The 24,206-nt window shown below is 36.0% G+C and overlaps 1 protein-coding gene across 2 annotated transcripts; it reads right to left on the bottom strand.

The window, feature by feature from the left end:
* Positions 1-395: 395 nt before the first annotated feature.
* Positions 396-24,206, bottom strand: ACTR6 (actin related protein 6). Of its 2 annotated transcripts, none has more exons than XM_028532800.2 (11): positions 23,988-24,206; positions 22,430-22,547; positions 21,875-21,943; positions 20,418-20,541; positions 18,721-18,856; positions 18,574-18,630; positions 14,232-14,330; positions 14,059-14,137; positions 8,047-8,218; positions 6,412-6,550; positions 396-3,599 (listed from the first exon to the last, which is right to left on the bottom strand). In XM_028532800.2, the coding sequence occupies exons 1-11, from the start codon at positions 24,053-24,055 to the stop codon at positions 3,470-3,472; spliced, it is 1,191 nt and encodes a 396-aa protein (XP_028388601.1). In that variant the 5' UTR covers positions 24,056-24,206; the 3' UTR covers positions 396-3,469. The 2 variants fall into 2 exon arrangements, with proteins under 2 accessions (XP_028388601.1, XP_035875352.1); XM_036019459.1 differs by having other exon boundaries at positions 6,412-6,490; positions 23,988-24,168.

Here is a 24,206-nt window from a genome sequence, read left to right as displayed (position 1 = left end):
GCCAACATTCCACTTCTGGCTAGTGCCAGCCACTTCACGCAGAACCACTTGTAAACCAGGTTTGAATTCTTTCTCCGTGGTATTAGGGAACTCCATGACGTCACAGATATGAGTTGAGGGAAAGGTAAATAGTGCAGTATAAGTACTCTCAGTGCAAGATCATGCAATTGACTTGTCCAACCCAAGTTCCAACTTGTGTGTACCACTTCCACTTGACCGTGGCATGTTGCTGTGCGTGCTTGACCAACAGTGGGAAGGGAAATGACCCCAGGGAGCAAAACTGAGGGCAGCATTTCCAGTTGTTCGGTTTGCATAAAGGTATGGCTGGAAATGAAGGCTAGCGGGTTAATTGAAGGATCAGAGACTTGGCAACTAACAAGAAACCTGGGAACTAGAAGCTTTAGGGAAGAAGTATGTGAATGGGCATCTCGGAATAAGCCGCAAGTACAAGATATTTGTGTTTGTGTGAGAGCTCATCAGAGTCCTCTTCTGCAAAGAAGGCTTTAGGTGGACAGAATAGCCAATACTGGGGATGTCAATCAGCCTCTTTTCCCAGCTATCCCAGTCCTTGCCCAGTTGTGCTACATTCTGGGGAAATTCTCTCAGCTTTCTATTTTTCAGTCTAGTAGTGTCTGTTCTGCAATTCAACCCATCAATTAGCATAAGTAATCCCTCCTTTCAGTTTCTACAACCTATCTTTGTTATAGTGTAAATGGACGTAGGTATGGCTTCCTGTTGCTACGGACGCCAAACTTGTGAAACAGGTGCTAATGTACAGGAAAATGGTTTATTCAGATGCCAGCCATCTGGAACATGGAGGACTCATATCTCAATACCTATGTTCACATCTCAGTGCAGGCAGAAGTTTTTATAAGGAGGCAGAGGGGAAGCAGAACAAAGAGATCAAGGGAAAGGGTTAAAAAGTTCTCTACATGCAGATGGGCACAGTCCACTCTGATAAAACAAGTGACGGTCCAGCGTGCATCATCCTGGTTTAGTCATCTTGTCTCCACGTCATCCTGGCTCCAAAGGTGAAAGTGAGCAAATGGCTTGGAGCTTGGATGCCTGAAGGTCGGAGTCTGTATCTTTTGAAGTTAGTTCCTGGGATCCTTACACAAACATGCTATTTATCTACAGGCTACTTATTAGAGTCAGCATTTACAGAAACAATGTCAAAAGAATGGTGGGGTGGGTTACAATTCCCCACTGTTACAACAGCAACCTGTTCTTGTAATACATCCAATTCCTTCACCAGTCTTAGAGAATATTAACTTGTAAAGTTTCTTTTGCTTATTTTACTCCCCAGGGGTTCATTACTGTTTGTTGGATTTGGTGCCTCTCTGGTGGTGTTAAGCATCCCTCAAATAAGGACGAGTCAGGACACATACCTAGGTTGTGGGTTTGATCCCCAGTTGGGGCACATGTGGGAGGCAACCGATCAATATTTCTCTCTCACATCAATGTTTCTTTCTTTCTCTCCCTTCCTGTCTTTAAAATCAATGGAAATATCCTTGGGTAAAGATTTTTTTTTAAATGAATTTTTGTGGTCTCAAAAAGGAACACTAGGGGACCTACACTGTACACAGAAATTACAGTGTACTATAGTAAGCATGTGAACACACATGCATCATTCTCAGTAGAACATAACAGAAGACTTCAGGCGAGGGCATGTTTTGGCAACGCAGCTTTGAGGAATGCCCCGATTCCTCACAGGGAAACATCTGGATGGTAATGACAGTATTCTGCCTGTCCCAGATGAGATACTGACAAGTCAAGGAAAACCCTATAAATGGGGGCTTATCACTTTACCTCTAACCACATCACCCTGAAATTCTAGCACTCTTACAATGTATGGTTGCAAAAGCTTCTTTTCTACCACCAGCATCTTTTTGCTACACTGTCCACAAATTACAATAACAGGGTATCAAACGCACTCCATCTGCAACTCTGTAATAATAACCAACCTAGGTCTAGGAGGGAGACCTGGCCCTAACCCAATGCAATCCAATATATAATTGTTGTACACAGTTCTTTCACTCTTCCCTACATCTGTCTCTTCACATTAATTTTCCTTTGGGGAACTTCCTTCTTTCACTGTAGGCAGTCTTAATAAGACTGTCCAAGTCCCTGAAGCTATGGGGTAGACGCATGATCCTAACTTGAAAAAAGATTGGTGTAATTTGATTATTGAGTACAAGACCAAACAGAAAATACAGAAGCTGAGCTATTTTGATGGCAGGGCTCTATATGGATTGTCCCCTAGTTCCTATAACCTAGATGCCTAAGTTTATCTGGTTTTCATTCTTAAGGCTGTTGGTCTAGCCTTTTCTTTTATTTTTTAAGGATTTTATTTATTTATTTTTAGAGAGAGATGAAGGGACGGAGGAAGAGAGGGAGAGAAACATTGATACAAGACAGAAACATCAATCAGTTGCCTCTATAACACTCTGAACTGGGGACCTGGCCTGCAACCCAGGCCTTTGCCCTGACCGGGAATTACACTGGCTACCTTTCAGTTTGCGGGATGACACCCAATCCACTGAGCGACACAGTCAGGGTGGCCCAGCTTCTTCTTAGATTTTATGAGCTGTTCTCTGTCCTGCTGATAAATGTTGTTTTGCTTAGGACAACCCTAAGGAGTTTTTACTGTTTGCAATCAAAGGAGCCTACCTGCCCCATTTGTTAATGTCACTGTAAGCCGTTCCCCTAAATTCAAAAGCTATATAACCTTTAACAACTTACATACTGTAGATTACATAAGAGTTTTTTAAACTAAACACTAGCATTTGTACAAAGTCTTTGAACAACCCCGAGTTAACTTCAAATTTCATTTCATCCCCAAAAATGGTGCAGTACTTTTATTGAGTGAAATAATACATTTCTGCCAACAGAGTAGTAACCAAAAACACTTCGGTAAATGGGCTGTAGTCTCCACCCTTTCAAACTTACTCTAAGTAAAAAATAAACATGAAACCCACATGTGATTGGTCTTTCCAACTTTAGTATATGCAAATAAAAATGACAACTTCAAAGTAAAATACTTGGTTCTAAAAGAGAGAGAAATCATATCAGACTGAAAACACTGGCCAGTTCCTAGTCAAAGGCACACAAAATTACCTCCAAAGGAAAACTGACCAGAGAGCCAGTGAAGTTTCTGCTTTCAGCTTTGAAGACTGAAACTTAAAATGCATTCACTCTTTTATCTTCTAATGTAAGATAACCTACTCTCAGAAACAACATAAGCATTGTTACAGTAGTCTAGCCGAAATGAAAATATGGGCCAAGTTACAGTTCACTTAATAACCTACCTTGGAAACCTTTGAAAATTAGCCATGCATCAAAGTATTTACATAAGTTCAAGTCTTTATCTTAAGATAAAAGGGAGCACAGGCCCTTAACCTCCTTTAAAAAGAACATTTAAATTAAACCTTTGTTGCAACCAGTCAAAACTTTCATTCAGAAATGTTATTTAAATATCAAATTTCTCTTCACAGACGCTATGTCCATTTTCTTCATAATCTTCTCTTGTTACCACCATATCTTCAAAATCATCATTCTCTGATATCAATTTTCCACCTTCCCAGGAGTAAGTAATAGGGCTAAAAATAAAGATAAAATTAATGAATCCAGTTGATCTTATAGAACTAAATAGCCAAAAAACATTAATTAATAACCAAAATGTAGCAACTGCTACCCAACAGAAAGTCATCTGAAGTGTAGAAATAAGCATAAACTTTATAGGACTAAAGCAAACTAAGATCGAACCTTGGTCAACAATATAAGTGTTCATTTGAGTTTTTCCCTGTGCCCTGAATTCTTAATAAAAGGCAAGACTATAAGCAAAAGATCAAAAATGTATGAAACAAAAAACACTGTCATAACCGAGTCTAACTTTTCTGTATGTGGCAAAGATATGTCATCTCATTAATTCACACAGCAACCCATGAAATACCTATTATAGTTCCCATATTATAGATTTAAAAAACGAGGTTCCGAGAGATGAAGTCTGGAACTAGGATTTAACCTGGAACTGTCTTCACACAGTCTATGCCTTTGCTGCTACACTTTGTTGCCTCTAACAAATGAGGCATTTGGAAAACACAGGGCACGATAAATAGAGAGATGGTAGGACATGCACAGTAAGTGAAACTAGAGCATGTTAAACATTTAGTTGCCTTTATTTACAAGAAAGTTTGTGCTTTGTGTTATGACTCAATTATATTTCTACTGCTCTTCTACCCCCAATTCAGTTTTAAATCTAAAAAATGAGAAAGGAAAAAGTTAAATGTTTTCCTTATTGGATTGACTACATTTCCTAACCTTAGGAAACACACACACACACACACACACACACACACACAGAGCCTGTCCAGAATGTAATATGAAAAAGAGACTTTTATTGAAGAAGATGCAAGATACAAGAAGCATTGTACATCGTCATAGGATAATGATGTTTCAGTCCCCTTCAAAGTAGGCACCTTGGGACCTCACATGGTTCTCCCAGTTGTCATCAGCTGCCCCACTGTATTTTCCTGAATCTCATCGACAATCTGAAATCTCTTTCCTCTCAAAGGTGATTTTAGTTTTGGGAAAAGCCAGAAGTCACTGGGTGCCAAATCCAGGTTGTAGGGGGGCTAAGTCACTTGGGTCATTTGATGTTTCAGCAAAAAACTCCGCACTACACATGATGCATGAGCAGGAGTGTTTTCTAGATGAAGCTGCCAATCACCGGATGCCCATAGCTGCAGCCTTCTGAATCGTCCCAATAGTTTATGTGGAGAAGTGTTCAAGTTTAATGCAAAATTTGATGCAGATTTGTTGTTCTACTTGCTCATTTGTTTTGAATGTGATGGCCACACAGTACACATGCTCACTCAATTGCATCTACTGCCCCCACTGACTAGTACAGTGAAGTCATCACTGTTCACACACACACATTCCAGTCCTCTCTCCTTGGCTGCCAGGTTACATCAATGTCACGCAAACCATTCTGGTTATATTAATAATGGCTGGACTTTTTCTGGATAGACTATACACACATGTATGTGTGTATGTGCATGTGTGTATATGTGTGTGTATATATATAAAAAATATATATTATATATATATATATGCAGTAGGTATGCAATAAAGATTTGATGACTAAAGAACAAAACTACTTTCATGCATCCCTTGGCCTATAATATGTGCACAACTTACATTTAAAATGCAGGATAAAAATTCAATATGCTTCATACTCTTCTACACAGAGTGTATGAACATTAATCCTGATAAAAAAACACTTCAATATCTAATGGTTATTTATTCTTTTATGTAATAGCTATAAAACTAAGTGATCAGATGAGGGCCTTCTGCTGCTACAGATTTTTAAAAATTTTAGTTTTAAAAAACAACTTTAAAATTAAGCCAGGGTTGTAGGTTCTTATTTGCAACCCTGCCACTTAACACTTGGGAGAAAGTAGTTATTTAGAGCTCCTGCCTCAGTTAAGGAGAACTGGATTGTGGTCTGCTCACTGCTATTAACTCACTGTAAAGGCTCTGCTGACTCGTGAGCCCTTGCTTCTTTACTTACAAAGTAAGAATGTTGAACAGGATGATGTGTATGCCTTTCTTACAGCTCTGAAATTTTACCTTTTTTTTTTTTTAACCATGAAAGTGGAAATTACATCTGCTTTTTCTCATAAAAAAAGGATAGAGGTATATAAAAGTTTGGGGTGTTTTTGGTCAAAACACACTTTATAGGGTGTCACACCCACCCTCCCCTGCAGTACCTGGAGCCCTCCCGGGGGGGGGGTGGCTGCAGAGGCCACACCCTGATCCAGAGTACAGCCCATTCAAGAACGCGGCTGGGCACAGGGCAACGGGTTTGGCTGCTGCTGCACCCAGCGGTGTAACTAGCCCATATAAAACAGGTCTGAATTTAAGAAAAACTAGTTAAATGTAAAAGTTAATTTAAAAATATTTTAAATTATTTTAAACATTTCAAAAGAACTTATGAACTGGCATAACTTATTTGAGTCAATTCTTAAATTTCTCTAGTTGACACTCTCAAGAAAGGACACACTTCAGATAACTCAAATAAGTAGTAACCTAATTGTTTTGCTTGTAAAAATCTCTTAGGAGGGAGGACTGACTTACTACTATAGGGAAGTGATCTCCTGTTAACCAAGTGCCCATTATGTACCAACCATTACATAATGGTGGGCACTTTGCATACATCACCCCATTGAACCCATTGATACAGGAGGTTTATCACGTCAACGTTTGGGAAAAGGAAAATGAGGGCCCCAGAGATGAAATTAACCTGCCGTGGTAGAACCAGGTGTTAAACTCATCTGCCTGCAGACAGATCACTTCATCTACAAAATGACTTCCATGTTTTGTTTCTATTACATGCGAGCCAACACTTACTTTTCGGGCAGCACAACAGAAACATCATAGTCCGTTGGAGTGAGACATCGAACCTCTGAGTAAACCCGATCCCTAAATCCTGGGAAAAGGGAATTTCCTCCCGTCAAAACGATGTTCTTAAAAAAATGTGGCTGCATTTCTTTAAGAGAAAAAAAAAGGAGAAAGGGAAGGAAAAAAGCATCAGAAAATCTGTTTACTTATCTTTCTGGAATGGCAAGGATGGGGGCTTAGGTTAAAGTACTTAGGGATCATAGTTACTGGTTGGGAAACTACATGATTTTTTTTATTAGCACATAAATGATAATCTCTAAGATTTTATAATAAAGTTATAGTTTATACAAGTAAGCACATTAAACAGAAATATGACCTCATAGGTATTTATAAGAAAGGCTAAAGTGAAGGGCTGAACTACAAGCTATTTACTATATTACACAGCTATACATAAATCAGTAAGTAACATTTTAGTAGCAAGCATTTGATAACTACAATTATTCTTCCCAAAATGAAAGGAGTCTTTGTGTAGGAGACTGTGAGTAAGTATAAGGATGAAAAGGAGTTCCTTCATGACATTTTAAATGGGAATCCAAATTTCCAAGTTATCTCACTGAGATAGATATTTAAGTACTGTGCAATACTTACATTTGATAGTGAAAAATACTCATAATCTATAATAATATTTAAAGGATGTTTAACTCATTAAAGTTACATGATGGCAAACTTTAACGGCCATATGGTTAGCCAGTATTAAAAGCCTACTGAGCACCCCTGGGAAATTTATCAGGAATTATTACAATAATAAGTACTGGCCATCCCAACTCACAAAACAAGGAATGAGTTTCCATATACTTGACATTGAATCACCTGGCATGACATTAAAGAAGTATAATATAAAATGCTGTATATCTCATGACCGTAACTTCACATAAAATTGAAATTAATGTGAATATAGTTGTGAAATAATTATATTAAGGTGTTGGCAATTATGTGACTTTTTTTCATTGTTTCTCTCTCTCTCTCTCTCTCTCTCTATATATATGTATATATATATACACACACACACATATATATATAGGGAGGAAAGGATATTGCCTGTGCTAGATTTTCTCCAATGCCTAGAGTGTTCCTTATGAACTAAGAAGACATTTCCAAGATATAAAAGGAGTCTAAAACTCGAGAACATTAGTTAAATCATGCTTCAGGAGAACCTAGACATCACTGTGAAGCATCATACTTCAATCATTAAAATTAACTTCCTGTATATCAATCCAAATATAGCAGAAATAAACCAGTCCCACCAACAGAAAACCATTAAATTGCTAAACTATAAAGTTCTATTCTGTGACAATTTGGTTGAAGTTAAAATTTCCTCTAAAAGGGATATGACAAGTTAATATTCATGGAGAGATGAACTTATTCAAGTTTAAGTGGCCACAATGACTTCTCCTATATCAGATTTATAACCTAGGGTCAATAAAGAATTACTCAAGTACATTATTAGAGCTGGAAATCTCTACAAATCGAACAGACTTGCCACTTGCTGAAATTATTTAGAAGAAAGAGATGACTTCTCTAGGTCTCATGGAGCTTATGGTTTTTTAAAAAATATCATTACTACTCAATATTTTAACTATGTACCTTCAGGTAAGTTCTGAATTGAATAGACAATAGCTTCTGGAATTCCCATTTCTTGAATGCCTATATCAGAAGGATTAAAAAGTATTTCTGGAACAGCAAATCTTTCATTGGTCAGACGAAGAATTTGTTCCCCAGATTTATATTTTCCACTTAACACCATCTCTTCCCTTGGCTTGAAGAGAAATAAGATAAAACATTTAAGATTATCTGGTTCGCCCAATCACATTTAGTAATATGTAATACTAATACATAAACATGTTTTTGGAAGGTTCAGAATTCTTAAAAGTTAGGAAACAAGTGGTCTTCTCTCCTGTTGCCTACACTACATAAGTAAATAATTATTGGCTCTAACACAGCTATTTCCCCAAAGATAATCTGGCTTTATTACACACATTTTAAAACAGAAAGAAAAGAAGAACAGATGGGAGGGAACTTTATAATCTACCTATAGTACTAGATGGATTCTGGTTTCTGAGAACAAAGAATGTACTCTCAATAAAAAACCCTCTCTTATGTTTCTTCCACTATCCACTTTCACTCCCCTGTGTTAGCTGCTTACTGAATACTGTGGTTCCATTCCATCAGGCTTTTCCCTTTCCCTCATGCAAAAAGCTGGTAAAATTTGTTTATCCAATCTCTATTAAAAAATCTGTTTCTGGCCCTGGCTGGTGTGGCTTGGTGGATTGAGTGCTGGCCTGTGAACTGAAAGGTCACCACTTCAACTCCCAGTCAGGGCACATGCCTGGGTTGTGGGCCAGGTGCCCAGTTGGGAGCATGTAAGAAGCAGCCAACTGATGTTTCTCTCCTTCTCTTCCTCCCTCCATTTCCCCCCTCTAAAAATAAATAAATAAATAAAATCTTTTAAAAAGTCTGTTTCCAGCCCTGGCTTCTGTGGCTCAGTGGATCAAGTGCCAGCTTGCAAACCAAGGGGTTGCCGGTTTGATTCCTAGTCGGGGCACATGCCTGGGTTGCGGGCCGGGTCCCCAGTTTGGGGTGCGTGAGAGGCAATCACATATTGATATTTCTCTCTTTCTCCCTCCCTTCCCCTCAGTCTAAAAATAAAATAAATATTTTTTAAAAAGTTTCCAAATGGTTTAAGCAAATATATGGACATTATCTGTGAAATCCATGTTATTTATTTCCTGCTAACCCACCCATCTGTGAGCTATGTTCCTGTAGGGGCCAAAAAAAAAAATCTTTTATAACATTATACATAATTAAAATAATATTCCCTGTCGCCCTGGCCAGGGCGGCTCAGTTGGTTGGAACACTGTCCCATAGACCAAAAGGTTGTGGGTTTGATTCCTGTCAGGGCACATACCCAGGCTGTGGGTTCCATCCCCAGTCAGGGACTATATAAGAAGGCAACCAATTGATGTCTGTCTGTCTGTCTGTCTCTCTCTTTCCCCCTTCCTCTCTCTGTAAAAGCAATGAAAAACTGTCCTTGGGTGGAGATTAAAAAACATTTTTTAAATAATAATATTCCCTCTCAATTTTACTAAGAATCATAAGCTTTTCTACATTCAGTTGTAGACATTCACTTCATTTGACTAATATATGCAATTTTCCTCCCATGACAGAGTATATCCTAATCCTTTATATGGGTATGAAAATACTTAAAATATATGAAAAATACCAATAATTTATTAGTACAGAGTGTTATATATAAAGAATATTATATTAACCACTATACTGTACACCTGATACTAATATAAATGATATTGAATTTAAACTGTAACTAAAAAACAAAATAAAAAAATATTACGGATTTTTAAAAATATAATCAGTCACCTCCCCTCTGTTCAGATTACAGCTTCCTCAGAGAGGCTTTTTCTGACTCCCGAATAAAAGGTCCCTCCATTATTCTCTACTGTTGTTCTACATATTTTCCTTCATAGAGTGTATTGCACACTCTCACATACCCACTACACAGCATAGCACTGACACACAATGAATATTCAATAAACTCTTGAATGATGGTATGTAAGCCAACAAAGTTTTGTCATAATTTGGAAATTCCAAATGAAATTCCATTTTTAATCCTAAAAATTAAACAATATTCACAATACTAAACAAAGAACAAGGAAAACTACAAAACCCTTTTAACCCAATTAAAGTATTATTACACTAGCAAAGAGAAGAATATTATTTCTTTACAGATAAAGTATTGTTCTTTCTAAGGTAAAATGAAAAATATTTACTAATTATCAGAGAAATGCAAATAAAACCACAATGAGATACCATCTCACACCTGTCTGGCTATCATCAATAAATCAACAAACAACAAGTGCTGGCGAGGATGTGGAGAAAAAGGAACTCTTTTGCACTGTTGGTGGGAATGCAGATTGGTGCAGCCACTGTGGAAAGTGGTACGGAGATACCTCAAAAAATTAAAAATGGATCTGCCCTTTGACCCAGCAATCCCACTTCTGGGAATATATCTGAGGGAACCCAAAACACTACTCGGAAAGAACATAAGCACCCCTGTGTTCATTGCAGCATTATTTACAATAGCCAAGATATGGAAGCAGGCCAAGTGTCTATCAGTAGATGAATGGATAAAACAACTATGGCACATTTACACAGTAGAATTCTATTAGGCTGTTAAAAAGAAAATTTTACCCCTTGCTACAGTATGGAGGAACCTGGAGAACATTGTGCTAAGTGAAATAAGTGAGTCAGAGAAAAGACAAATGCCACATGAATCTAATGAACAAACTGATAAGTAAAATGGGGAGAGACCCATAGATGGAGAGCAGGATAACAGCTAGTGGGTAGGGGAGGTGAGGGGGTGGAGGGATTGAGCAAAAATGAAAAAGGACTCATGGACATGGACAACAGTGTGATGATTGCTGGGGGAAGGGGTATAAGGAAACTAAAAGGTAATGTAAAAAATACAACAGATTAAATTTTAAAAATAATTAAAGAAAAATATTTACTATGAATTTACAATTAATTAAAAGTGATATTGGCTTGAGTTAAAAGGACGTAACTTATTTTATCGACACTCAAAATAACCTGAGACAGATGCAGACTTGGGGAATTCAGTTGACAAAACATTAGAGGTTATCTAGCCCATAGCCTCGATTTTACAGAAGAGAATCATGTGGCTTACCCTGGATCAAATATCTAACTCAGGGAAAGAGCCAGAACTAAATATCCTTGTTGAATGTTAGCTCTAAAGCCATTAACTGTTAGTATATAATCTGGAACTACAAACAGTTTCTGGTTTTACGAGTACAATTCCAAAAGAGATTTTTATTGCAGACACAGACAGTCAGAGGAACTTATAGACCACTGGGAGTTGCTATTTTAGTCAATGGAGGCAATGGTTACTGCATAACCCTCATAAACCTCATTCTGGTACCATGAAAGAAATGATCAGTTCAAATTACAATGGCTCTGCAGAAAGTGGTAATCTTAATTATGAAGTCCATTTCTCAATTTAGGTCAGTCAAGTGCATTATACTTTAGTAGGTATCTTCTTTCTGATAAGAGATAAAACTGGAATTTCTATCAGTTGTAATCAGTGATATTATAAACATTATTGTTCTTGTTACTATCATCATTACTAGAAAATCAAGTTGTAACCTTTCCCCAAGTACTTAAAAATATTCTTGAATAAACTATCAAGGTCTAAATTTAACAATAGCTTAAATGCAACAGCTCTCAAATTTTTCTCTGTATGTAATATTGTTTTTCTAATTTCATAAATACTTATCAGCTCTCATCAAAGTTGTTCCATTATCAGGAAACAATGCAAATGAGTTAATCAAATATTAAATTCAAAATAATACACTTTAGGAGTATTCCTAGCATGCAGAAAATTTAACTTTCTAAATTTCAAAAATTATTAAGATATATGAATGATTCAACATGTACTGTGAATGTATAAATTTTAACACTAATTGATAAAGTAATTAAACCATTATTTTTAAAATAAATATTCAGTGTAACACTCCGTCATCTGGCAAAGTCCAGTCCAACTGACTCGGTTCATCCATTTGAATGACTCATTCAATTAAAGTACACAAGGAAAAAGAAATCTGTACAGAGTTAGTGAAGTGCAGTCTGCAACAGCATTCTGATCATGAGAGCAAAAGCCAATGAAAGAGCTGCAAGTAATGTGATGTGGCTTCTGCCTTTTTTCTCTAAAGATAATGCATAAAACAATGGTCAACTGTAATAACCACACTTCTACTGGCTCACTGTGTAAGGTGCATGTTTGAGAAAACAAGGCTCAGGATTTGGCAAGGAGGAAATTGGCATTGTTTAGCAGAGATAATGGCTAAAAAATGTGACAGGCTGTCATTTGCAGAGCAGGAGAGAAATACATTTTTAAAAAAACAGATAGATTTCCAAAAACAGTTGGCAGTCCAATCACCTGGAAGAGACTTTGTCTTTTTTTAAGATTAAGTGAGCTTTCAAACCCAGGCACTAAGCATTTCCAGGGACAGGAGTTGAGAACACGAATATGGTCCATAAGATGTTTTTTATCACTGGAGTGTTTTAATCAGCTGTAACACATAAGGATGATCAAATGTGCCTAATGAGAAAGCAGACTGACAGCTTTGAGTTTGGAGCAGTCTATAGGGATAAAAACACACCTGCCACAAGCTACGTTGGACTTGGGCTTCCAGTTTCTCTTCCTAGTTCATGTGCTCCAGGCAACCTGATCACATTCATCCCAATGCCCACTTCTGAAAGCCACCCCAGGTACCCCACAAGGATTTGCTTCTAAGGACATTATGGGATTATTTCAATTTTATAAGGCACTGAGTAGTCTTCTCTGAACTCTGATTTGTATTGCCCCTCAATAACCTGGACAAAAAAACCTGTTTTTACATTTCAGGCATGCAAAGGAGTATAAATAATTATATAAAACCCATGTGTCTACCAACCAGTTTAATGCAATTTTACAGATAATTTAACACTCCCCTTTAAATTTAATCATTTGTATGCATAGTTTTATATTTTTACTTCATATTTCTAGTCCTAAACAATAAATTATTATTCTGCATAGCCTGAACTACTGCATATCCTTCTAAAACTCACTTTTAGACATGTTTCTGAGACTTATCCGTGATGATCTTGTAGTTCTACTTCATTTTCACTACTGCTTATTTTATAATATGAATATACCAAAATTTATTTATTCTACCGTTAGTTGATTTTTTTAAATGTTAACTTAGTTTTATACACTGGCAAATATTATAATTTGTTTAATTTATAAATTTTTAAAACAATTTTCAATTACAGTTTAGAGTTAGCATTATTTTGTATTAGTTTCAGGTGTATTGGGTAGTGGTTAGACAATCATATACTTCACAGGGTGTTCCTCCTGATGTTTCCAGTACCCACCTGGATATCCAGGCTCTTCCCAAATGTTCACTCTTCTAAATACAGTGCAATGAACATTACCATAAATGTCTCCTTGTGCAATATGCTTACATTTCTAACCAGAGTTCTTTTAACTTCCTAACAGTCTTTATCATGCCAGTAGCTAGAAAGGTTATCTTCACATTTACCCAAACACAGAACTGAAAGTTTACCTGGGCTGATCAAAGATAAGGAGAAATTATTTTCACATCCAAGATAAACTGCTTCTCAACACTTTGAAAGTATATTGGATTTTGCCCTTTTCCACTACAATCTGATCATAGCAGACCAAACATGAGTAAAATTCAGCCCTGGATCAGCCGTATCAGTAATATCCACAACAGGCAAATAACCAACTTCTAATGGAATTTAAACTAATTCTTAAAAAAACAGAAAAGGGTTAACCATGATACACGTAATGATACTGTTTATCTCCAGATTTGTCCATCCACTATCATTCAGCTGACAGTTCTTTTTCTAAATAAGTTTAGTGAGATATTTATTTATCATTTATGCACTTGTGCCCGGAGAAAGGGCCACTGGGAAGGCACTCGGCCAATCCCGGCTGGATGCTTTTCAAATCTGACTGAGGTGGTCACTGGAAGGAATATAAACAAGGATCTTTCAAATTACCTTACAAAAGCCCTTTTTAATTGTACTAAAGTCAGGCAAAACATAGTCTATCATTACTGTATTTTCTTCTCCTTTCAACCTGGAAAACAAAATACAGACTTATGAATTATTTTAGCTACGTATAACATCCCTAATAGTCAACCTCCCAATTCCCCGATTAGCCTTATGTTTACTTGGCAATATCCATATCTTTGTAAAAATCCTGAGACACATAGCAGACATCTTCTTTCACTTGATTAATCACGTGGGTTTCATCCATAACATGTAACTGCCTAAAAAGAAATAAAAATTGTAAAATTTCAAATTGAAAAAAATTAAATGTAACTTAGAATTACCATCTTAACTTTCTTTTCTGCAATTAAATTTTCAGGTAACTAATATTTTAAAATAGTAAATTCTTCCCTGGCTGGCATAGCTCAGTGGATTGAGCTCGGGCTGCGAACCAAAGCATCGCAGGTTCGATTCCCAGTCAGGGTACATGCCTGGGTTGCAGGCCACAGCCCCCAGCAACCGCACATTGATGTTTCTCTCTCTCTCTTTCTCCCTCCCTTCCCTCTCTAAAAATAAATAAATAAAATATTTTTAAAATCTTAAAAAAAATAGTAAATTCTTGAGTGTGTAAGATACTTGTAACTTTATGAAATACTTATTTCCATTGTCTTATTTTTAATCTCCACATTATCCCTCTGAAGGCAAAAGTAAGTTAAGTCCAGTTTACAGAAGGAAACTGAAAACAGGTGTTAAGGGGAAGGTTTACCCAATGAAAGAGCAAACTTTTTTCCTCCAGCAATTCTGAAAGAATCTTCCCTTAACTTTTTGCACTTTCTTTTCTGATCACAGAAGTATTGTGAGTCAGCACACAGCAGATGCTTAATAAATAATTGATGAGTGAATCTCAGAAAACACGGGCTTAATGTATAAAGATTTTTTAAAAGCAAATGAAAATGGAAGGTTATTTCCTTTGAATATTTTTCTCTGCACATAGATTATATACATGTTTACATTTTATGTCTGAGACTAAACATTTTCTTATGAACATTTTCTTATACTTTTGCATATTATTTTTCATTACCTATTCTTTAAAAATGACTTTTTCACTGCCCTAAAATATTCAACCAGAGGGATCTATTAAAGTGTATTTATCAGTGTTCCTAATGTTGGAAGTTTAGATCAGGGAGGAAAGATACTTGGGTGTTTATAAACATGGACTTTGGAGCCGAAGGCTTAGTTTTAATCCCAAATTAGTAGCCAAGTTACTTTACCTCTTTGGGAGCCTATTTCTTCAACTCTAAAAAGGTATTAAGATCACTGTCTTAATACATCTATAATAAGTACATCTTTCTAATCATACATGTAAACAGTTTAGCATAGTCCCTGTACTCAACAAATAAAAGACATCAGTATTACTTCTTTTTGCTTTTGTTTTATATATCGTCATACACACTGTATTCCACCTTCTTCAAGATACACAACTGTACCAATGAGAAGAAAAAAATGCTAATTAAACCATGAAAATTCTGAGGCACCAATGATTGGACTATTCACCTGAATTTCAAAAGTTAACATATAAAAAAAGTACAACTCAGAATCAATGAAATATAGGTATTTTTTAATCTATAACTCTGATCATTTCATTATTTATTCATACTCTAGGACACAGAATATAAAACACTCTTACTTTCTTGGTATACTGCCAAATTGTTTCCCAGAAAAGTTATTTCAAGCTGTGCTCTAATCAGCAGCAAATAAGAGTGCCCGTATCACAAATCTACACCATCTTTTTTTCCTTTTTTAAAAATAAATTTTTATTTATTATTTTTTTTAAGATTTCATTCATTTATTTTAGAGGGAGGGAAGGGAGGGAGAAAGCGAGGTAGAGAAACACTGATGTGTGAGAGAAACATCAACTGGTTGCCTCACACATGCGCCCCAACCAGGGACAAGGCCTGCAACCCAGGCATGTGGCCTAACCAGGAATCAAACCTGCGACCTCTGGTTTTACAGGATGACACTCAACCCACTAAGTCACACTGGCCAGGGCTTTCCTTTTTTTGAACTTGATTTTTAGAGAGAGAGTAAGGTAGAGAAAGTGAGGGGGACATATTGATTTGTTGTTCCACTTATTTATGTAATTCAATGGTTATTTCTTTAATTTTTTAAATCTTCACCTGAGAACAATTTTTCATTGCTTTCAGGGAGAGAGTCAGGGAGAAAGAGAAACATTAATGTAAGAGAGAAACATTGATTGGTTGCCTCCCATATGTGCATGGACCAGGAATAGAACCTCCAACCTCAGCATATATGCCCTGACTGGGAATCTAACCCATAACCATGGCACATCAGGACTATGCTACCTGGCCAGGGCTACACCATCTTCTTCTGAAAAAAATTCCATTAATGTGGATTAAATGGCATTTTAATTTACATTTTCTCTACTAAGAAGTGCCACGAGGAACAAGCATTCTTGTCTGTTTTGTTAACTCATGTACCCTAAAGCCTAAACAAATGCTTGATAGTATTTGAATTGAATCTGTAATTTCTATAGAGTGTTTCACATTTTTTATGTCTGAGAATTATCCCCCTATATCCTTTGTATGTAACTCAACTAATGATCCTCTATCTGTGCCACTGACCATTTGTTTTCTGAGAATTATCTAACCATTTTATACCTGGGTAGCTTTCTTATGGGTTGGTACATCAAAGAAAATAACTTGTCATATTTGTTTCAGGTTTATGTTTACCTTAGTTTTTCTTACAAGGGCTTTTGATATACATAAATAGGATTTAAATTTTTTGTGTAATTAAACAGAAAAGCTGGAAATATCTATTCTGTTTAAGGTCAGTGGTTTCCCTGATTACAAAGGAACAAAAGAGAGGTCGGAGTGCTTTTAACATTGTGTTTGCACTATGTTCTGATTACTTGGGTATATTCACTTTTTGAAAATACATTGAGTTGTACACTCAAGGTCTGTGAAGTTTTCTTTATGTATGTTTTACTTCAACAAAAGTTTATTTTTAAAAAAGTTGTATGTAGGAAAAAATATATCCTTTATTATTTCTTCTGCTGCTTTTATGCTTAGCAACAAGAAAAATAATTTCTTGTTATGGTTTTGTTTTTAAATTTAAGTCTTAAATACATTTCAACTGTAGTGTATGAGGCTGAGTAAAATTTTAATTTTTGTCCAAAGAGCCAACTTTCCCTGTATTTTCTCAGAATAATTAATCCCCTCCTTAGTGGTTTCTGATATTTTCTTTAGTATATATTGCCTTTTAAAAACCCATACTCTTGATTCAAAATTAACCATTGCCCTGGCCGGGTGGCTCAGTTGGTTGGAATGTCCATCCCATACACCAAAAGGTTGCTGGTTCCATTCCTAGTCAGGGCACATAGCTAAGTTTTGGGTTTGATCCTGGTCAGGGAGCATATGAGAGGCAACCAACTGATGTTTCTCCCTCACATCGATGTTCATCTCTCTCTCTCTCTCTCTCTCTCTCTCTCTCTCTCTCTCTCTCTCTCTTTCTTCCTGCCCCCACAACCCTCCCACCACCACTTCCTCTTTCTCTGAAATCAATGAAACATATCTTCAGGTGAGGATTTAAAAAAAAGATTACTACTCAGTCTCACTTATTCATCAGTTAATCATTCTAATTATTACAATTTAAAAAATGATATCCGTATCTACTAGAGAAAGCCTCCTTTCACTATTACTCCTTTCCATCACATTTCTGGGTATTCTTCCCAGAAATTTGTTCTCTACAAGATGAATTTGAACAGCCTTGCTTTTTAAAATATATGATTTTTTTTTTCATTCATCAGGGAGGAACAATTAAGTGTACAGGCCCTGCATTCAAAGTGCCTGGGCTTCGTGTAACATCCTCATCTGTCTTAACCTTCTCTGCTTTTCCAATTTGCTGCTTTTAAGCTGACAGAAGCAGAGCAACTCAACTTCCAAACTTTCAAAAAATGAGCCCAATTCTATTTGGTTCTGCAATTGATAACATAATATTACAAATGCTATTTATGACCGTTCCATTTTTAGAATTAATCTATTACTTATTTTTTATTGTTGTTCAAGTACAGTTTTCTGCCTTCCCCCCCACTCCTCCCCACCACCCCAGCTCTCCCTACCTCCCTGCCCCGTTTCCACCCCCCTTAATCTATCTATAAAATAAGAGATTTATTTTCCTTTTAGATCCTAATTTCCTTATACACATTTTAAATTTGTTTTACAATGTACATGTACAACATTTATATAATTAAAAAAATACTAATAATATATTAAATTCTTTAGAGTTTGGAAATGTCTTTCTTGGTGGGCACTACCATTTTATATTCTAGAAAGCTTTTCAACTTAAACATCATTAGTATTTATATATGTGAAATAGCTTTTTAAGCAATAATAATATAGAATTGTTGCTTGAAGTTACAACTAAGGGTAAAGAATAGTTTTAAACTGCTTGAAAAGGTTCATTGCCAGCATCCCATCCTCCCAAAGAATAAAAGCTAAGTATTACCTATAAGATATGATCTCCTTTAGATGATTAGTTAGGAGTTTTCCTCCCACGTTTATCCTAAAAAGGAAGAATGCAAATTTGGATCAGTTTATCACACATTTTTCCATTTTGTCCTAAGAAATACCATAAAAATCGACCGCAACTTACCTAATAATTGCTTCTTTTTTCTTTTTACTTCTACAATAAGGGACTATATGTGTAAAGGAATATCCACTATCCACAATGATACAGCATAATTCGGAAGGATTATCTCGGAAATACCTATGTGCACTGAGAGCCCCAGCTATTAAAAAAACATGAAGAGAAAAATAAACATTAAAGTATAATTAACTTAAAGTAATAAAGAAAAGTGGAAACTAAGGCAAGCAAAGAAAAAATATTTCTATTTGTAAGAAAAATGTTCACTTACTATATTCATAATTCTGGCAAGAGTTCTTTACAGTGTTTCAACTTTAAAACATCACCTTTTTGTGATAAATATGTGATCAATTTTTAAAGGTAAACATTCGTTTCAAAGCTTATAATAATTATTTTAGCAGCAGATCATTTTACTGAGCAGTCATTACATGCTGGGCATTATTCTAAACTCCCTTAGGGTATATTTTAATCTCAAACAATCTCATTTTACAGAGCACAGAGAAGTTCAGTAATATACCCCAAAGTCACGCAATTAGAAACAGAGCCAGGATTCAAACCTAGGCAGTGTGTGTGACTCTAGAGCAGAACTCCTCGACCTTGCAAGTACTAACATTTTGGGCCACACAATTCCTTGTTGTTGGGGCTTTACTGGGCACTGTAAAATATTTAGCAGCATGGCGCCTTTCTACCCACTAGATGCTAGTAGCACTCCCACAGTTTTGACAACCAAAAATGTCTCCAGCCATTGCCAAAAGTCCCCTGAGGAGCAAAATCACCCTCGGCTGAGAACTGTTCTAGAGATTCTGCTCGTAACCATTACAGTATATTTTTCCTTTATGTAGACTTAAATTCTGAAAGCTAAATATGTGAATATGTTATTGTACAGCCATATAATGTAATTCTAACCTTTAATAAACTTACTTCTGGATGTATTTACAGATTGTTTTTCCTCATGTTGACAGCCTGAACTATTAACATTATTTCAATCAATAATAATAATAGCTAACACATCTGTAACAGAAAAAGTAACTACCACAAAAACAATAATCTTTCAGAAATTAGAAATATGTCGCTAAGGAACTTCATTAGAGAGAAATATCATAATAGTAAAAAGATAAAATGGGACACCCTAGCCGGGTAGCCCAGTTGGTTAGGGCATCATGCCAATACACCAAGGTTGTGGGTTCAATCCCCAGTCAGGGCACATGCAAGAATCTACCAATGAACACATAAATAAAGTGAAAAAAACAAACAGACGTTTCTTTCCTTTTCTTTTCTCTTTTTTCAAATCAAGCAATAAAAAATTTAAGATAAAATGAGAGAAATCTGAATAAACAATCTTTAAGGATTCACCTAGTTTTTAAATTCCATGTTTTATTTCCTTCAAATCTAAAAGAATGTCACCCAATATTCTTGCATTTTAAGTGTTCTTTTACCCTATCTACATCATATTCACATAATTCAATTTCAATCAAAACTTTAACTTACAGCCCTGGCTGGAGTAGCTCAGTGGATTGAGCGCGGGCTGGGAACCAAAGTGTCCCAGGTTCGATTCCCAGCCAGGGTACATTCCTGGGTTGCAGGCCATAACCCCCAGCAACCGTACATTGATGTTTCTCTCTCTCTCTATCTCCCTCCCTTCCGTCTCTAAAAAATAAATAAATAAAATATTTAAAAAAAACAAAAACAAAAAAACTTTAACTTACCATTTACTCTTAATACTGCTTGGAACTGGTATTCTTCAAATAGGATTTCATTCATGGATTCTTGAATTGAAGTGAAGTTAAAATATGGTTCTGTGATAATAATATTAGTATCTAAAAAATCAACCTATGAGAGAAAAAAATCCCAAAAGTTTTATAACTTTGTGGTTATAGTTATAAACACATGATTTACATAAACAAACTGATTTTATCCTCACAATATCCTAGGAGATTATTAAATTATTAACCTCTTAAATGGGTGTAATAATCCAGGTCTTATTATAACCATTTAGGTGAACAAACTGAGGCACATAAGAGTTGAATAAGTTACCCACGTTCATGTACCTCGTTAGTGACAAAATTAGGATTTGAACACAGGAAGTCTGATTACAGAATTCATGCACTTTAACTATAATTTAATTTTAATTGTCTTAATGGTAACATGAATAAAAAGGTACTATCAAATGGTTTAAAGGTAATTATGCAAAAGTAATCAATAACTACAAGCATTGGGGTTGTTGCTATTTTGTTTTTAAAAGTTAAAAGGCGAGAAGCCTGGCTGGCGTAGCTCAGTGGATTGAGCGCGGGCTGGGAACCAAAGTGTCCCAGGTTCGATTCCCAGCCAGGGTACATGCCTGGGTTGCAGGCCGTGGCCCCCAGCAACCACACATTGATGTTTCTCTCTCTCTCTCTCTCTATCTCCCTCCCTTCGCTCTCTAAAAATAAATAAATAAAATCTAAAAAAAAATTTATAAAAGTTAAAAGGTGAGAAGCTTGAGGATATTTAATATTTACATAATTCTCTCCCATGCATTCTCAAGCAGAATTAAAATTTGAACATTCTCTTCTGTATACTTAAAGTCACGCGACTGACATTAAAAGCACAAATTTCTCACATTGTAATATTCACACATTTAGATATGTAGGTAAAAATATTTTATTGTGAAAATAAAAATAAGATACTGACTAGGTCTATTAACAGTAGAAATCCAAAGTAAAATTTTAATCTTGAGTTTCATACATATTATCTCTTCTCAACCTCAAATTCCACCTCCATATGGAAATTTTATTCACTTGCACTTATTTAATATTTAGAAAATCAAAGCTAGGCAAAGTGCCCTGGCTGGTGTGGCTCAGCGAGTTGAGTGATGGCCTGTGAACCAGAGTTGCAGGTTCTCACCAGTGGTTCGATTCCCTATCAGGGCACATGCCTGAGTTGTGGGCCAGGTCCCCAGTGCAGGGGCACACAAGAGGCAACCACACATTGATGTTTCTCTCCTTCCCTTCTCCTCTCTCTAAAAACAAATAAAATCTTAAAAAAAAAAAGCTAGGCACAGTATATTAAGTGACTTAAATATTTGAAGCATATTCAAAAGTTTATAAACCTTAAAATAAAAGCTCTAATTTTTCATTTACATAAGACATGGAAATAAATTTGAATACATACTCTAATTTGTTACCTGATACATTTCTTTTCCAAAAAGGTAATCCCAAACTTGTCTTTGAACATCCCAATTCACCAAGTAACCCTAAAAAAATTTTTAAATAAATTTAATAATCAAAAATATTTTAGCAACTGTTAAAAACAGATTAATGCATTTTAAATCATTGATTTCTATTTCTTTATGGCTACCTTCATCAGTCTAATGCTGTTTTTTTCCTTCTACAAGTTCAAAAACTTGCATATTAACATAACCAAAATGTCAAGTTCAAAAGACATACCAATGTGTAGAGATGATTCTCTACACTTATCTTCTTTAGTGTGTTCATCTCGTTTAACTTTAACATAAACTAGTAAAATTCAGTACCCACACTCATAGCCAGTAACTCAATCATGATCATTTATTTTTAACAAGACAAAACCAATTTTGGTTTTACTAAGCTCTCATTTAAAATTTAAATGACTTTTTTCAGAGATCTAAAAATATTTCCATGCATACAAAATCTTATACATAATTTTAAATATTATTTTTAAGTTTAGGCCTGTAATGGTAGAAATGACATAATTGAATTACCTTCTGAAAGGGAAGGATGTAAAAGAGTCCAGAAGGGTCTTTTATTTCATCTATCTGGTTAGCAGTGAACGTTTTAAGACGTGCTGTTTTTGACCTGAACTGGCAGTTAGGAACAACCCTATAAACAAAGAATTAAATAATATAATTATTTCCTCAACTTTCTCTCTTGCTATAAATGCATTTACTTAACCACCACCTTGGATGCCAAATAATATCCAAAACCCAAGTTTCTCATTTTCTTCAAATAATAATAATACAAAAAGTCTTTTTAGGACTCTAGTGTATACCAGGTTCTATACCGGGCTCCTTTTCTTTCTCAAATAATCCTCAAGAAATCCTTGCAGGTGGGCATTGGTTCTGCCACCACAGAAATGAATAGGGAAACTACAGTAAAGTCCGGGGGGCGGGGGCGGTTCTGGCTTGAATTCATTAATTCTCAATAACACTCTTGTAAAAAGTTTACAAGTTCAATATTCTGGCCATAAAATTAAGTTTCCATGAAGTCAGAGATTTGCAATCAGCAAGACGGTATAGGATAAAGAAGTAGGAAGTAGTTTTAAGTGTGATTGCTGTCCATCTTGAGCTTACAATCTATTTAGGAAGACATAATAAAGCCATTATCAATCAGACGCACGTGTACATTTCTGTGTTTAAACACATGACTTTTAAAAGCTGCATTGTAGTCAATCTTATGGTTGTATTACAATTTTAATCAATTTGGTATTCTTGATTATTTAGCATGCTTTCTTTTCTTTCTTTTTTTGCTATCGTATACAATGTCTATAAATACTTCATAGCATCCTGTTTACTTTTAGCAAGCACCTCTAACTTATTCCTTGGATTACTGATAACTGAATTGCTGTGTCAAAGGATAAAAGCAATGATACATATTGCTAAAGGTTTTTCACAAGGTTGTAACAATTTCCATCCCTAAGCAGTTCGACTGTTCTCCTTTAAAAGAAAACGGAAAGGAGGAAGAATAAAAAAACACCTTCTGTGAATATGATAGAAGAAAAGCGTGTCTTTAAATTTATTTACACTTCATGCAAACATACATGAATGCTACGGTAGTATTTGTTTAATTGACTTTATATTCAACCTAGTTAACCAACCAGCACTTCGAAGGGCTTAGACACAAGCTTTCGAGTTAGGGGGGTCGTGGAGCCCTCTAAGGATTTGAATAAATCTATAATCGCGTTTCCAGGAAAATGCATATACAAACAAATGTTGCCAACGACTTCTCTAAGATTCATGAACTTGGGATACAGAACGGCCCCTCCATCCCCCAACTAGGAGGCGCTTCTCCAGTAGCTTATTTTACTGATCAATTTCCGGTTACAAAATGAAACAGACGTCCCACTTCTCGGGCCACACAGCCCAAAATTAACATCAAAATCCCAGTTCAAAGCTTCCCAACCACCTAACTCCAACCTCAGCATCTCTTGGGCTCAAGTCAGGCCCCCGCGGGGCCTTTGAGACTGACGTCTCAAAGATGAAGCGTACTATGAGAAACGACTAGGCGTGTGTGTCTTGTGCCTCGGAGAAAACGAACACTTACGAGACATTTTCATGGCTGTAACCGATTTTGGCATTGTAGGCTCCGTTATCCAACACTAACGTCGTCATTTTAGCAAAAAAAAAAAAAAATCCAAAAACAAAAACAACAAAAAAAGGCGCCGTTTCTTTCTCTTGCCGGCCCTTCTTCTCACGTTGATTTTTTTTTTTTTTTCCGGGCAGTTTCTGGTTTGCGTGGGTGGAGCTTAAAGGCGCGCTTCCG

Source organism: Phyllostomus discolor, chromosome 2 (genome assembly GCF_004126475.2).
Source record: "Phyllostomus discolor isolate MPI-MPIP mPhyDis1 chromosome 2, mPhyDis1.pri.v3, whole genome shotgun sequence".
NCBI lineage: Eukaryota > Metazoa > Chordata > Mammalia > Chiroptera > Phyllostomidae > Phyllostomus > Phyllostomus discolor.
This window is presented reverse-complemented; position numbering and strand designations above follow the sequence as displayed.

Excerpts from the sequence above, each read along its gene's own strand:
- ACTR6 (XM_028532800.2), bottom strand. The coding sequence starts at position 24,055 with ATGACGACGTTAGTGTTGGATAACGGAGCCTACAATGCCAAAATCGGT. Across the intron at positions 20,542-21,874 it reads TTGGAAAAGAAATGTATCAG|GTTGATTTTTTAGATACTAA; the intron begins GTAACAAATTAG and ends TTTCTCTCATAG. Across the intron at positions 8,219-14,058 it reads TTAAAAAGGGCTTTTGTAAG|CCAAGGGAAGAGATGGTGTT; the intron begins GTAATTTGAAAG and ends TTTCTCTTCAAG.